At 49.8% G+C, this 14427-nt stretch overlaps 1 protein-coding gene across 1 annotated transcript in view; it reads left to right on the top strand.

The window, feature by feature from the left end:
* CR1 (complement C3b/C4b receptor 1 (Knops blood group)) overlaps positions 1-14332 on the top strand; it is a 67386-nt gene extending 53054 nt beyond the window's left edge. Inside the window, 24 exon segments of the mRNA XM_050715262.1 lie at positions 46-240; positions 380-562; positions 1483-1665; positions 1916-2098; positions 2357-2539; positions 3040-3231; positions 3417-3516; positions 4068-4159; positions 4371-4565; positions 5147-5329; positions 5682-5864; positions 6098-6289; positions 6562-6661; positions 7218-7303; positions 7930-8109; positions 8734-8916; positions 9112-9288; positions 9807-9989; positions 10324-10506; positions 11675-11854; positions 12452-12481; positions 12645-12720; positions 12972-13056; positions 13855-14332. Of these exon segments, the coding sequence (XP_050571219.1) occupies positions 46-240; positions 380-562; positions 1483-1665; positions 1916-2098; positions 2357-2539; positions 3040-3231; positions 3417-3516; positions 4068-4159; positions 4371-4565; positions 5147-5329; positions 5682-5864; positions 6098-6289; positions 6562-6661; positions 7218-7303; positions 7930-8109; positions 8734-8916; positions 9112-9288; positions 9807-9989; positions 10324-10506; positions 11675-11854; positions 12452-12481; positions 12645-12720; positions 12972-13053 (3524 nt within the window). The 3' untranslated portion in view covers positions 13054-13056; positions 13855-14332.
* Positions 14333-14427: the final 95 nt, after the last annotated feature.

Raw genomic sequence — 14427 nt, 5'->3', positions numbered from 1 at the left:
CCTGCAGACCTGGCGCTGCTAAAAGCTCCCTTGTGCGTGCTGCAGGTATCGTCTGCGACCCGCCCCCGGACATCCCCCGTGGGACACACAGCGGGCACTCGATGGACGCCTTCCCCTACGCGGCCGTGGTCACCTACACGTGCGAGCCGGGCCACGTGCTGGCCGGAGCCGCCTCCATCTTCTGCACCACAGTGGACGGGGAGCGCGGCGAGTGGAGCGGGCCGCCGCCACGCTGTGGAGGTGGGTGCTGATAGGAAGGGAGCTAACGTGGCAGGGATTTATTAATGGGAGCCAACAGGAGTCCATTGTCTTCCTCCTTTGGTTTCTGAAGGTTGGCTTATTCTGGTTTCCTTATTTCTCATCTCTCTCCCCTCCGCAGAGGTGAGGTGTCCTCCCCCTCCAGGCATCGCCAACGGGCAGCACAGCGGCCAGCCCTCGGACACCTTCCTGGCAGGCTCGGCGGTTCAGTACACCTGTAAGGATGGCTACTCCCTCGTCGGGAACGCGTCCCTTAACTGCACCGTCACGGGAACCTGGAGCCGGCCCCGGCCGCGCTGCGAAGGTGGGTTTGTGTTTGGGTTTGGGTTGTGTCGGCTGCTTTTTCCCCTGGGTCCTCTCTCCCTCCTTGCCTTGGTTTGGTCACTGCAGACCAAAGAATAAGAATCAATAATGTTGCCATGCCCGTGACAGTGATGGCAAGGTTCGGCAGCAGGTACTGCCCCGGGTGGGCTTCAAGTCCCAAACGGCACATTGTGCTCCTCCCTTCCAGCAATCGGCTGCAAAAGACCAGAGATCGAGCACGGGAGAACAACCGGGCTGGAGACCATGTACAAGCTTGAGGCCATCGCTGTCTTCGAATGCGATTTCGGTTATGCCCTGAAAGGCTCTCAGGAGTCTCAGTGCCAGTTTGGGGGCACGTGGCACCCACCTGTCCCCACCTGTGAAAAGAGTAAGTGTAAGCAGGGTGGTGGGCGGGGGGTGATTTCTTCTGAAGCCATCCTGGCAGGGTGCAACCACCTCACATTGGAGGTAAAGGGATCCTAAGAGCCCCTCTCCGGGACTGGAAAGGAAATGCATGCAAATATCTGTCCTCCCACCTTCATAATCCCCATGCAGGTTGTCGTTAGATAGGGCTTTTGCCTCCTTAAATGAATCCAGAAAGGGAGAGCCAAGATGATGCTGTATCATCTTGGTCACAACCATGGGAAGGCCAGAGCAAGCTGCTAGTGCCAAATGTTAGTGCCATGTAACCACTGCAAATGCCTAAATATGAGAAATGACCATTCTTCATGTCAGTAAGCTAGAAAAAAAATGAATGCAGGAAGATAGGTGTGGGCTGAAACATATTCCAGCATTGACATCCCTAGCTACTTGGGAAAAGGTAATGGGAAACAAAGAAGTTAAAATGCTGTCTTATTCCACGGGGGGTGGCTGTGGAACCTGCTTTTCACTAGGTTTGATGATTTTTTCCCCTCCTTATAGTGCTGCTGTGTCCTTCCCCTCCGACTATCAAAAATGGCCGGCACAGTAGCAAGGATGTGACAGTGTTCATCCCCGGGACATCGGTGAAGTATGAGTGTGACCCAGGCTACGTCCTCACGGGGAAAACCACCGTTTCTTGTTTGCCATCTGGAACCTGGAGCATCCCTTACCCCCGGTGTGAAGGTGAGCTGCGAATGCTGCGACCCGCAGCGAGAGGGGCGGCTGTCAGGGTATCCCGACAAGACAGCAGAGAGGCTGCAGGCAGGGGCTGCACTCATGGGGGAGCGAACAGGCAGGGATTTAAAGGCTCCGAGCCCACGCAGTCCTTTTTGCATGGCTTCTCCCTGAATTTCAACCTCATAAAAACAACGGGGGAAGCCCTAGCCCTGGCAGCTGCTCCCCCAGCCCACACTTTGCTGCTCTTTGCTTCCAGTTGTCAGCTGCATGAGCCCCAGTGTCCGGGATGGAGAAGTGGTTGAAGGGCAGCGAGCTGAGTACCTCCCCGGGGCCACCGTCACCTTCCGCTGCCGCCCGGGCTACACGATGCAGGGCAGCCAGGAGGCCAAGTGCCATCCCGACGGCCGCTGGGTCCCCGCCATCCCCAGCTGCGAGCCAGGTGAGTGCGGGCACGGCCGCTCCCGGCACCACGGGGAGCCAGGGGCTGGGCAACCCCGACCTGTGAGCAACCGAGGGGTAGGGGCATTGCCCCGGGGGGCAGAGGGGCACGCGGGGATCAGAAGGGGCAGCCTGGGGCTGTTATGCAGGGCTGGTGCTTTCTGCCTCACTCACATTGCCCCAGATGTGGAGGTGTTTTGCTGTCTTTTGTGTGCTCCTCCGCTGGGCAAAACCTCTCCAACCCCGTTCTCTCCGCCAGCGCTGCCTTGTCCGCCGCCGCCCGTCATCGCCCACGCCACGCACAGCGCGGAGCTTGGGGCCAACTTCACCAGCGGCATGGCCGTGAACTACAGCTGCCAGCCCGGCTTCTCCCTGCTCGGGGTCTCCTCCATCTGGTGCACGGCCGCGGGGAGCTGGAGCCGCCCGTACCCACGCTGCGCAGGTGCGGGGCCACCATGGCTGCTGCTGGGGCTGGCAAGCTGCACCCAGGAGAGTTTTGGGGGGACTGCACACCCAGAGACCCCCATGGGTCTAAGCTTGCTGCTGGCACACGCCAGGTGCTGTGCTGGCGTTGGTGGCATTGGGAATAAGCTGGTGGCGTTGCCAGAGCCTGTGCGTTCCCACCGGGAGACAGTCATGGTGCTCTCATACCTGAGACTGCAGATTCCTGTGTTCCAAGGCCCACAAACGATCCCGCTGCATTTTGGGGATGTGTGGAGTGGGAATACCCCAAACTGGCTAAACTGAGGGTTTTTATAAGAGCACATACATTGGGTGTGTGTGTCCTTGCATGCTACGTGTTCTTGATGTAGATAAATGTCAGAATACAAGCAATATTAATATCCCAGGGCATCATAGCAGTGCCTACCAATGCTCCTGTTTCTCTTTAGCTGCATTTCACAGTCAGCACTAATTTCTCATGTCCATTTTGTTTCTTGGCAGCTGGATGTGGGACACCACCACCGTTACTGTTTGCTGAGCTAAACAAGGAGTATAAGAACTGGACTGAGTTTCCTGTTGGGTCAACAGTGAAGTACAGCTGCCGGCCAGGATACGCTAAACATCCGCAGATAACCCCCGCTATTACATGCCTTGAGAATCAGACATGGTCAGAAGTCAAGAAGTTTTGCAAACGTATGTTTGGTGGATGCTTCTGTTTTGTTTAAATTGTGGTGTGGTAGCTGAAGCCTTGTAGCTCGGTGGAGGTTTCTCCCTTTCAGTTCCCTCCCCTAGGAACTTGGTCAGGTTAGCGGCATTAGTGCCGCTTTTCCTACTGCACTGAGTTAAAGAAGCCTAAAACCAGTTCTTGTTCTGTCTAGGGAGAAGGTGTAGTCATCCAGGAGAACCAGAAAATGGCAGAGTTATCGTTACAACAGACCTCTTCTTCGGGTCAACAGTGAATTACACGTGTGATGAAGGGTGAGTCCCAGCCACGCTCCTCTGCCCATCTGAGGTTGAATCAGCAGCGCTTCTGCTCTCTGCAGCTGGCAGGAAGAGCGCATGTTCCCTAGAGAGCAGAGCATCAGTGGCATCTGCATAGGGTGGTGCTGGGGAGGAACCCAAGTCCCCTGCTGCAGGTGCTGAGCAAAACCCGAAATGGTCCCCGTGACCAGGGCACACCTCACTGCCCTTCAGGTGCTGTAAAGCAGTTCTGTGCTAAAGCAATTCTGGTCTTCACCACGGACTATTTCCAGTCTAATTGCTAGTCCAACTGGCAGCAGAAATGTGGAGAAGGGGATTTGTTAACAAATTTTAAGTGCCAATTAGAGGGCGCAACCACCTGAGCATGCGAGGGTAAAAGGGGCCTTCGTTTTGAAGGCTTTGGGTGACAACAGAGGCCACCAAAGTGGGCATTCCTAGCCATAAAGTGGCAGTATTCGATGGCCGGTGAGGCTGTACTTGGTGGCTGTGGGAGCTGCCACCTCCAGAGACAGTCCCGTAGTAACAGCAGTGCCTTGGTTTAACCCCAGGCACCGGCTGGTTGGAGCCTCCCAGCGGCACTGCGTGATTTTGGACTCTGGGACACGCGTGGGATGGACCGGAGACCTTCCCGTCTGCCAGAGTAAGTGCGCCACGGCGGGAGCGGAGCAGAGGCTGATGAGGAACCAAACACAGCACAAAGAGATTCGTACGGGTGCTCTCCTTGGGAAGGATCTCCCAAGGCAAAGACAGAGAGCGTGACGCTGGGACGGGTTCACCCTCGTCCACTCCATCCCAGCAGTGTGCGTCCTGCAGACCTGGCGCTGCTAAAAGCTCCCTTGTGCGTGCTGCAGGTATCGTCTGTGACCCACCCCCGGACATCCCCCGCGGGACACACAGTGGGCACTCGATGGACGCCTTCCCCTATGCGGCCGTGGTCACCTACACGTGCGAGCCGGGCCACGCGCTGGCCGGAGCCGCCTCCATCTTCTGCACCACGGTGGACGGGGAGCGTGGCGAGTGGAGCGGGCCGCCGCCGCGGTGCGGAGGTAGGGCATGTGGGGCACGGGGATGGCACTCACAGGGGACACTCGCAGGGGACAAGTGTCCCCCCCTCCATGCGCCTGGGACCAGTGGGCTGAGCCTCCCAGATGGGCTGCAGCAATGAGGGCAGCCAAGGGACACCCTGCCCAGGCATCCCCGCCTCTTGCAGGCTGATGGCTCGGCTCTGATGTTTCTCTGCACTGAGTCCTTTCATTTTTCCCTTTTCCTTCTCTTTCTTGGTACTGATGTATGGCTTTGCCCTCTTCCCACAGAGTCGCAGTGCTCTCCCCCTCCAGCCATTGCCAACGGAAGACACAGTGGCCAAGCCCTGGCAGTTTTCACCAGCAGCACGTCCGTGAGCTACACCTGTGATCCTGGCTATGTTCTTGTTGGAGAGGCACACCTTAACTGTACCTCTGCCGGAGCTTGGAGTGCCCCTGCCCCATGGTGTCAAGGTGCCCTTTTCACTCCTGGACCTGGCAGTGATACAAAGGGATTAGGGGAGAACTTAATCGAACTTACAGACTCTGTTCTCTAGTAATAAATGGGAAAACTAAACAGAAAAATCAAAATTCTTTCCCTGCAGGGCAGCTGTGTCCCCCCCCACCAGTGATTAACCATGGCCAGCACGATGGCAAGGACATGGAAGTGTTCATCCCTGGGAAGTCCGTCAATTACAGCTGTGACCCCGGCTATTCTCTTGTTGGAAAATCCACCCTGTACTGTACAGACAACGCAAGCTGGAGCACCCCGCACCCCCAGTGTGAAGGTGAGCTGACAGCACCGTGGTGGGCAGTGAGAGGGCAGAGACCATCGCGGGGGCTCGACAAGAAGCGCCCCGTGCAGAGGGGCTCCTGGCAGCGGCTGCGGCTGCATTTCTTGGGCACGGGGGAGCAAACGGGCACGGATTTAAAGGCTCCAAATCCGGGCACTGCCTGCATGTCTGCTCCTGGAGTTAGCAAATTGCCAGTCGCAGAGCCAGGGGGACTGCAAATCCAGCGCCCCCCATGCATCCAAGCTTGCTTCCAGCACGTGCTGGATGCTGTGCTCACTTTGGTGGCATTGTGCGTGTAATCCTTGCTGCGTGTTAACCCACTCATGCTCTTTTTCAGTCTCTTTAGTAGTGCAATGTCCTGCACCTCCAAACATTGAAGGAGGCAGTCACAACAGCCAGGAGGTGGAAGTTTTCATTCCTGGGATGGTTGTAAACTACAGCTGTGACCCTGGCTTCAGCCTCCTGGGGGAGGCATCGATTTACTGCACTGAGTCTGGAAACTGGAGCCTGCCTCCTCCTCAGTGTGCAGGTACACAGGGTGGGGAGCTAAGGGCCGGGGCAAGGGTTGGGAACCTCTGCCATCAACCTGTGGGACTGACCCTTTCCCTCACTCCCCCTGAAACGCTGAATCGTCTAGTCCTTCCCTTTTGCTCTCAGTTTTGCTTGCAAACCTTTATCCATGCATACTCAATGCAAATTCTAAAACAACCTGACGTAGCTGATGGACATATCCAAGTTTCCTTGCCTTCCCTCTCCCAACAGGTGGCTGTGGTGCACCTCCAAGCCTCAGCTTTGCTGAGCTAACTGAGGAGTACAGAAACCAGACCGCGTTTCCCGTCGGGAAGATGGTGCGATACGCCTGTCGGCCGGGATACTCAAGGCACCCCACAGTACCCCCAGCTCTGACGTGCCTCAGAAACCACACGTGGTCTGAAGCGCGGGCGTTCTGCAAAAGTGAATAGCTCAATCCATTTGGTGGTGGTCTCTGAAAACTGTCTCAATTGCATTTCTGGGTCTCTAAAAGCAATCTTTAAAAAAAAAAAAAAAAAAGATTCATACATGGCTTCACTAGTCACATAGTTTGGGCAGCTATTGTTTTGGTTTGGTTTTTATAAGAATCCCTTATTTACTGGTGTCTGAATGTGGACAGATCCTTAAGATATTTTCTCGTAGCTCATTACCAAACCGCAAGAGAGGAGTTTAAACTTAGCCTTGTTCTCTCCCAGGGAAACAATGCCATTATCCAGAAGCACCAAAGAATGGCAGAGTTGTTGTTCTGACAGATCTCCTCTTTGGGTCCATTGTGAACCACACGTGTGAGGAAGGGTGAGTCCTGCGCTGCCTTTGCTGACTTCATTTACTGAGCTCGGTGCTGGGTGACTTACAGCAAAGGGGCACAGCACGCTCCTCGGCTTGTGCCATTCTCCACAGCAAGCCAGGATCTGTATTTTTGGTCCAGTTATGCCACTGGTGCCTGCTCAGGAAAGGGAGAAACATCTCCTTTTTCTCTGTCTGTGCTCAACCTGCTGCTTTGCAGACTCCACTTTCAGCCTGCCTTCGCAGACAGCCACCCAACAGGAGCCGAGGGTGCAGGCAAGCATGTGTTGCAAGGAGGCTCGGGAATCCCTTGGGTCCGAGCCCTGGTTTGGCACCTGACCAAACTAATCCAGAGTCATTTGGGATCACCACTGTTCCTCTTGGGTCCAGGAAGAAGGAGCTTGGTGTCCTTCATTCCCGTGTGTCAAACCAAGAGGGATACCTTGGTGACCACCAGAAGCAGGACGCTGCAGAAGGAAGCGCTGGGGGCAGTGTGACAGAGGGAGCGCAAAATCCAGACTGCGTGCCCTGGTGCCAGCTGGTGTTTCCTTCTGTGTGACTCCAGGCACCGACTGGTCGGGCTGTCTCTGAGGCGATGCGAGCTTTTTGGAGCAGATGTTGCATGGAGTGGAGATCTTCCCATTTGTCAGAGTAAGTGGGTCATGACAGATCTGGCCCGGAATTGCCAAATTAAGTCCTTAGAATCAAAAAGTGGCATTTCCTTAAAATAAATAGAGCCTTGAGGAATAAGACCTCTTAAGTGTAATATTCCTCTAGGATTGTTTTGTTTGCATATTTGTTTGGTTTCTTCTAAAAATCTTCCAGATGTTAGCTTTTGATCTTGCAGTTATGCAGAATGAAGAGTTGTCAGATGCCTCTAGGGATGTGTCCCCTTTGTTTTAGAAACACAGTAAATGAAGGAGGAAATGTGTCTTGCAGAAGAGTGGGCCACTGAGTAAAACTGAACAGGGACCTTCCAAGTCCTGCACTGCTATCCAAGCCACACAACTGTCTCACAGCGGGTGGTCGTTGCAGTTAGGATGTGGTCCTTCCTTCGGGTGCAGTTGCTTTGGAAAGCAGGAGCCTGGTGTAGTAAAACAGCCATGAGAATGCCCGACAGCGCTTACGGATTTTTACACCATTCAACGTATTTACTTGGAATGTGTTTGCATTATTCTGCTTACAGGCACAAAACTGTGTTTAAATATGCAATAATGTGGTAATCAACTAATGCCTACATACGGCTCCCTCTCTGAGATACGGAATTTCTCTTTCAGAGGTGGTATGTCCAGCCCCACAGATCCAGAACGGGAGGATATCTGTTATTAAACATCGCTACAGGTACAAGGACACCGTTAGCTTTACCTGCCGTGAAGGTTTCACCCTGCGAGGCCACCACACTGCCCAGTGCACAGCCAACAGGAGGTGGCACCCCCCCGTGCCCATCTGTGAGCAGGGTGAGCATCACGCTGACCCGCTGACATTGCACATCCTCCCTGACTGCTGCTGAAGCCAATTTTGCTTTTATGTTTCCTGTTTGCTCTGAGTGCTCTAAGGAAAAACCAGCAGCTGTTCCTTTCGTTTGTGACTCTCTTCTGACACAGGAGATGTGCCAGGTTGAGGGCGGTGCTCTAAGCGTAAGCGTTTTTTCCGCTTTGCTCCCCCTGCTTGTTGCAGCCCATAATCCATGTTATTATTCTTCCTTTTCTGAAAGTCAGAAACTTGATAGCTACATGGCAGGACATTGACTATCAGAGAGGAGTGATTTTTGCTGGAAGTATAAAGGAAAGATGATAGAAAATGAAGGTGCATTTGTGCATTGCATGTGTTCAACCAAATGTGTGTTTTCAACTCCTAATGCTGCATCTAGATGGAGTGGCAGAACACTATCATCGTCCTGATACCACAGTGAGGCCAGGTAGGTCTATGATGCAAGGCAAAATTTACTAAATGCTAACTTTTCTTCTCCCTCTCCTGCTTTTTGAGGGGAAGAGGAGTAATTGCACTTTTTTAGTCTTTTGTTATCACTTTTTTCATGATTTATCTTCACCTTCACACCTTCCTCCTCTCTCCTCTGTCAGCGGTAATGTGTCTGCCTCCTCCGGGCATTGCTAACGGGGAGCACAGCAGCCATTCCTCAGACACGTTTGGTGTAGGAGCACTCGTGCACTACCGCTGCAAACCTGGTTTTGTGCTTATTGGCAATGAGTCTGTCCACTGCATGCCCAACGGAGTCTGGAGCCGTCCCCTTCCTCGGTGCGAAGGTATGTTCATGCGCTTGTCACTGGTTCTCCTCGCCTTGCTAAATATGCGAAGCATGTAGTGACATTTGGGTAAGGACTTGCTATGATTCAGCAAATTCCACCTCTAAAGAATGAGGTCTCTGTGGCCAAATGCCCATCCCTATCCCACACAAGCTTCACAGTCTAAAGGCTTCTTTCTGCCCTCCCTGTCCGCAGCTGGCTGTGTGAGACCAGGAGTCGGGAACGGAGAGGCGATCGGATTGGAGTCTCTCTACTTGCCTGGAGACATCATTACGATTGAGTGTAATGCTGTTAATGTCCCCAGAGGTCTCCACAAGTCCCAGTGCCAGCCCGGGGGCACGTGGGATCCTCCACTGCCTGCCTGTACCAGAGGTAGGCGCCTGTGCTCAGACACCTCTCCTTGCTGACCCTGCCACTCTTCGTAGCATGCAGCAGGATGTTTAGGGGCCGAGAGGAATCCTGGCATCTAGTGTTTAGATCTGAAGATCCTAATTTTTCCCATTCTTATCGCTGCAGTATCTGGTGTCTCGGTTTCTCAGAACAAACTCCTTAAAAGCGAGCTCAGGCCAGCTTTGCCAGACGTAAGGGACCTGTATGGATGTTGCAGTAAGGTGGTCTTACAAGTGGGCAACTCCTATTATACACATGAACCTATCTGATGCATCAGGGAAGATGATGCTGGGCAGTGTTCCCCTGTGTAAGAAGAAACTTGTGTGACACGACGCTTTGTAGATGTTTCAGGGTGAAGTGAGCACATGGGGCTGGGCAGGGCTGGCTCCGTGCATTAGTGTCAGTGGTGTGGTGATGGGCGTGCAGCCACACATGGGTGCTTGGAGCCTCTTCTCTTGCCTGTACAAGTTGTGTTTTAATCTGTGCTCCCCTCTCTTTAGCAAAGCGCTGTTCCAAGCCTCCTGCTATCCCCCACGGGTGGCACAGTGGCCTGGCAAAAGCGGTTTTCGCTCCTGGAACATCTGTAAGCTACAGCTGTGAGCCCGGCTTCTCCCTCATTGGGATGGCATCCATTTATTGTACAGAGTCTGGAGCCTGGAGCCATCCTTCTCCAGTCTGTCAAGGTGTGTTTTTGTTGCAGAGAACTAAGAAGAAAGGACATTTAATATATAGCATGCCTTAGGGAAAGGTCTAAAGATGAAAATAATAATAAAAAAAAGGACTAAATAAAGACTAAATCTGAGTCCTTTACTACTGAACGGGTGTAAGAACAAGATAGTTTACACGCATTTAAACCTGGTGGAGTTATAGGGTTACAAAATCAGTTGTTGAGGCTAGGTAAAAAAAAATAAAAGGAAACAAACAAGGCTGCAAAGGTACAGTGCCTTAGCTGTTCTCTGGAAGTCCATGAGGATTCTCATTTCAACACTATCATTTGTCTCTCCGTGATTTTTCCAGCCGTGAAGTGTTCTCTTCCTCCAAATATCACCAATGGGAAGCTCAAAGGCAACATTTCTGACACTTTTTCCTACGGAACATCTGTATCCTACAGCTGTAATGCTGGTTATTCACTCACTGGGAATGCTTTCATCAACTGCACGGCACTAGGGACCTGGAGCCAGCCGCCTCCTCGGTGCGAAGGTGTGTGTGCGCTTCGTTTGCTCGTGCTGCTTGGAGGTTCTGGTGGCAGACATCCCCCAGAACTGGGCTGAGGAGCCATGTAGCCATGCTGACACACACGTTTTACTTTGGGAAATGAAATCTTCAGAGATACACGGGCCAAAATCTAAGTGGTAAAATGTTCTGCAGTTGCCAACACCAAATTCCACCCCCTTATTTCGCTTGGGAACCACTTCCACATCAGAGCTAGTGATGTCAATTGTCAATTTGTCCACTTTTTGATATCACTGGGAAGAGTATGATATTGTTATAGGGAAGTAGGATGGGAACCAGCTCGTGTTAATAGCCAGAAGGATATGAGTGCAGTAGGGGCAATTCTGGAAGGCAGTTTTAATTCTTGCATGTTCTGCCTCTCTGCCCTTGTTGCTGTGAGTGAGCTATTTATTAACTTTCCTCCTTTAAGAGCTTTTTCCCTTTGACAAGCAGAAACGTCTTTCCTTCCCTTCCCTTTCTGTGTCTCTCACTCCCCGTTACCACTAGAAGGAACAGAAGGAAGTGATTATGTCAGACGAATTTTCCCTGATGGACTACCTGTAAATTACATGTGAGCCTTTCCGTTCCTTTTGTGGAAAATGCCTCTATTCCTGTGACTTGGCACTTCCGTGCAGCACACTGTGAAGGTCGGTCATCAGGCAGACCTTGACTATCAGCTATTTCATGAATGTAACAAGATTCCTAGTGTGGGTGTTCCTGCACAGAAAAATGGGCATTCACGGGAATAAATTCACAGGGTGCTTCCTCAGTGGCGTTGCACCACAATAGTGATTCAATTGAAACGCACTTGGGTAACAAAAGGAGGAAACAAACCAAATGCTTATGTAAATAAGTCAGTGGCTATTTAGAGCAAGCAAACGCATGGAAAATTCTCCCTGTCATTTGACATTCTCATGGTTTTGAATTGTCCTTAGTAAGTATTACGCATGGTGGTAAAAATAAGAAAGGCATAAAACAGAGGTCAAAATTTACATGTTGATGTTACCCCTCTGGTCTCAGCTCTTACTTAGGAGTAAGAGTTATTCAGAAAGAATTCAAGAACAATGCCTTAAACAACCCCCAGCTGTACTTCTAATATTTTATGTTCCCTCTCATTTAATGTCCTTTTTTTTTTTTTCCTTATTTCTAATTTCAGAGATCAGATGTGTATTCCCAGAAGTTCAAGGTGTTAAAAAAGCCACAAGTGGAAACACTTATCGATTTGGGACTAACATTACTCTTGAATGTGATGATGGTTACATGTTGGAAGGCATCAGTCAGATTCAGTGCCAAGAGGACTTCAGCTGGGACCCTCCTGTGCCAGCCTGTAAACTAAGTGAGTGATAAGTAAATGAAGCAGAGAATAAGCAGAAAAATGCAAGTGAATTTATTCAGCCTTTGTTCTATTCTTAAAAGCTTAAAATGCTTGGCTACTAGTCAGGACAAGGTCTAAATCAATTCATTTTTTGCAGTATGTTGATGAACCCTTCAGGTGAGAATAGAAGCAAATTCCATGAGCTTTAGATCCCCCATAACAAGAAAAAGATGATTTCTAACAATAGTGTCATTCTTCTACCCTAACTGTCTGTGTGACCTGCTCCCAGGGCCTCTTAGGTCTGTTTAAATCTGATTTGACCAGGGAAATAGAAAACAGTAAGTAGTCATTTGTAGCAGGGCCCTGTTCCTCAGTCTTTCTGCACAATTCGAGACTCCTCTTTTCTGGGTAAGATTATCATTATCGTCGATCTCCCTTTTAAACATGCAAATGTCTTTCTGTATGAAAAAAAGTATATAATTATATGTTTTTTAAGAAATTCTGTATTGTAGGCCTTGGCAGCAAAAGCCATATTAATGAAGTGATTAGCTACTGTTGAGATACGTTGCCTTTTATTTTAGAATAGTTTACTGATTTTTGTTTCTCTCTTCCCTTCAGCTTCACGCAAGTCTGGTTCAGTAGGCCTAGGTAAGCAGCTTGGAAACATTTTTGTGGCCAGATCTTTAGCTTCTCACTGAGGCCTCAGGGGCACTATTTTCCTCTATGTACTTGAAGATATGCCTTATTATGTCTGTTGTGCTGATATGTTTTAAAACACACAGTGAAAATAACACGTGCTCTTCCCTCTCAGGAGTCGCAGCTGCGGCAGTCCTGCTTCTCCTGGGTGCAGGCATTATCTGGAAAATTATTTCTAAGCAGAAGGAAGGGTAAGGCAGTCTGCTGGATCTTTCTTGCCCAGGTGTGACTCCTATGCAGTAAAAATGCTTGAATTATGTTCCAGAGTGTGACTGGATCTTTTAATTTTGTGTCTTGAGCTCAGAGTTGCAAACTGTACAAGGCACATCAACCTGGAATTGTGTGGTTGTGTTGTTTCACTTCCAAGGCTCTTTCTTAGGGGGAACCTGAGTGGTCTTTACAAACTGACTTAGTTTACTGTGTCCTGTTCTTCTTCATGTAGCTTTTATCATACATACGAAAACTACAACTACAAAACGGCTCTGGACCAGATAACTGAAAAGAAATGCTCATGTCTTGCATAGCAGGTATGGTGTTTTTTTTTTTTTTTTTTTTTTAATTACATACAATATCAGCTACAGTTGCAAATTTAAGTTGTCCCAGAATAATCATTCAAGTAGAAAATTTTCTTCCCTCAGACTTCTGGTAAGATGCTTTCCTTTGCTGAATATATAAAAGAGACAGTGTTTTAAACATACTGTTTCTTTAAACATGCTATTCTTGCTAACACCATGTAACACGTATCTTAAATTTCACATATTTCCCCTGAAATCTGGAGAACTAAATCCAAATAATGTTCCAGACACTGTCCTTGATGTGTGCATTTCCTTTTCCGTAATCTGAATAAATGGTGTTCATTGGTCAGGCTTTCAATCTATGCCTTACTTCTTACATAAACTTGCTTTTCTTTGTAAGAATTATAGGACAGTTTGCTCTCTAAGCAACTGCCATAACAGCACTAGAATAAGGAAAGGACTCTGAACTGGGCCTTTTGTCTTTTTTGTTTATTTATTTTGGCTTGTTTTTGCATTTACTGCAATGCCAGTTTTACTTATCATTTTGACTACATCTACTACTACTAATCATTTTGACTACAAAATGGCATCTGTAAACTTAGGTGTCTTCTTTCTTTCTTTCTTTCCTTCTTTCTTTTTCTTCTTTTTTCCTTTTGTAAAGGCTGGTTTGAGATGATTTCCTCTTTGAAATAAAGTATTACCCAGAAGAGTATGCCCTCCTCCCTTCCTAAGTGATGACATAATCTCTAGACATTAGTATAAAGCCAGGGAAAATCTAATTTTAACACCATTATGTTGTCTTCTTCCTAGACTGGTGACCTGTGCTGCCTCTAATAAGGCACCGGAGACGTTCTTCCTCAAGCAGCAGCAGGTTGCACAGAAACACTGCTTGTGTCAAGACCGAAATTCTGCGTGGAAAAAGGCACTTTACCACAGAATCAAAGCTCACGCTCCTTCTGCTCCCACTAACCACTCCAAGGGCCTAACAAAGCTCAAGCTGTGCACAGTACAGAAGCTCATCAGAGGGACTTCTCTCCCTCACTGCATCTCAGGAAGATTATTTCCTTCTCTATTTGCAAACCCTGAGCTAAGCAAGATCCACAGAAGCACTCCTGTACGTGTGCAGTCAGGATTTGTTGGCCCGAAGATTTCCTTTGTTAGCGGTAGCTGTGCCCATGCCTGCAGCGTGGTTACTCAGCCTCAGCAGAGGCTGCTCTCTATTTTACTCCAGGAACGCTCACGCGTGGTGTTCCTCTACAAACGCTTAACCTAATAAAACGTGAACACAGGACAACTGCTTTAGGTTTTGTCCCTCCTTTTGCCCCCCATCTCAACAGATCTTGGCTTATTACTGTTCTCTTCGGCCCCACCCGCGGCTTATTT

The sequence above is a fragment of the Cygnus atratus genome, chromosome 24 (assembly GCF_013377495.2).
Source record: "Cygnus atratus isolate AKBS03 ecotype Queensland, Australia chromosome 24, CAtr_DNAZoo_HiC_assembly, whole genome shotgun sequence".
Taxonomy (NCBI): Eukaryota; Metazoa; Chordata; class Aves; order Anseriformes; family Anatidae; genus Cygnus; species Cygnus atratus.
This window is presented reverse-complemented; position numbering and strand designations above follow the sequence as displayed.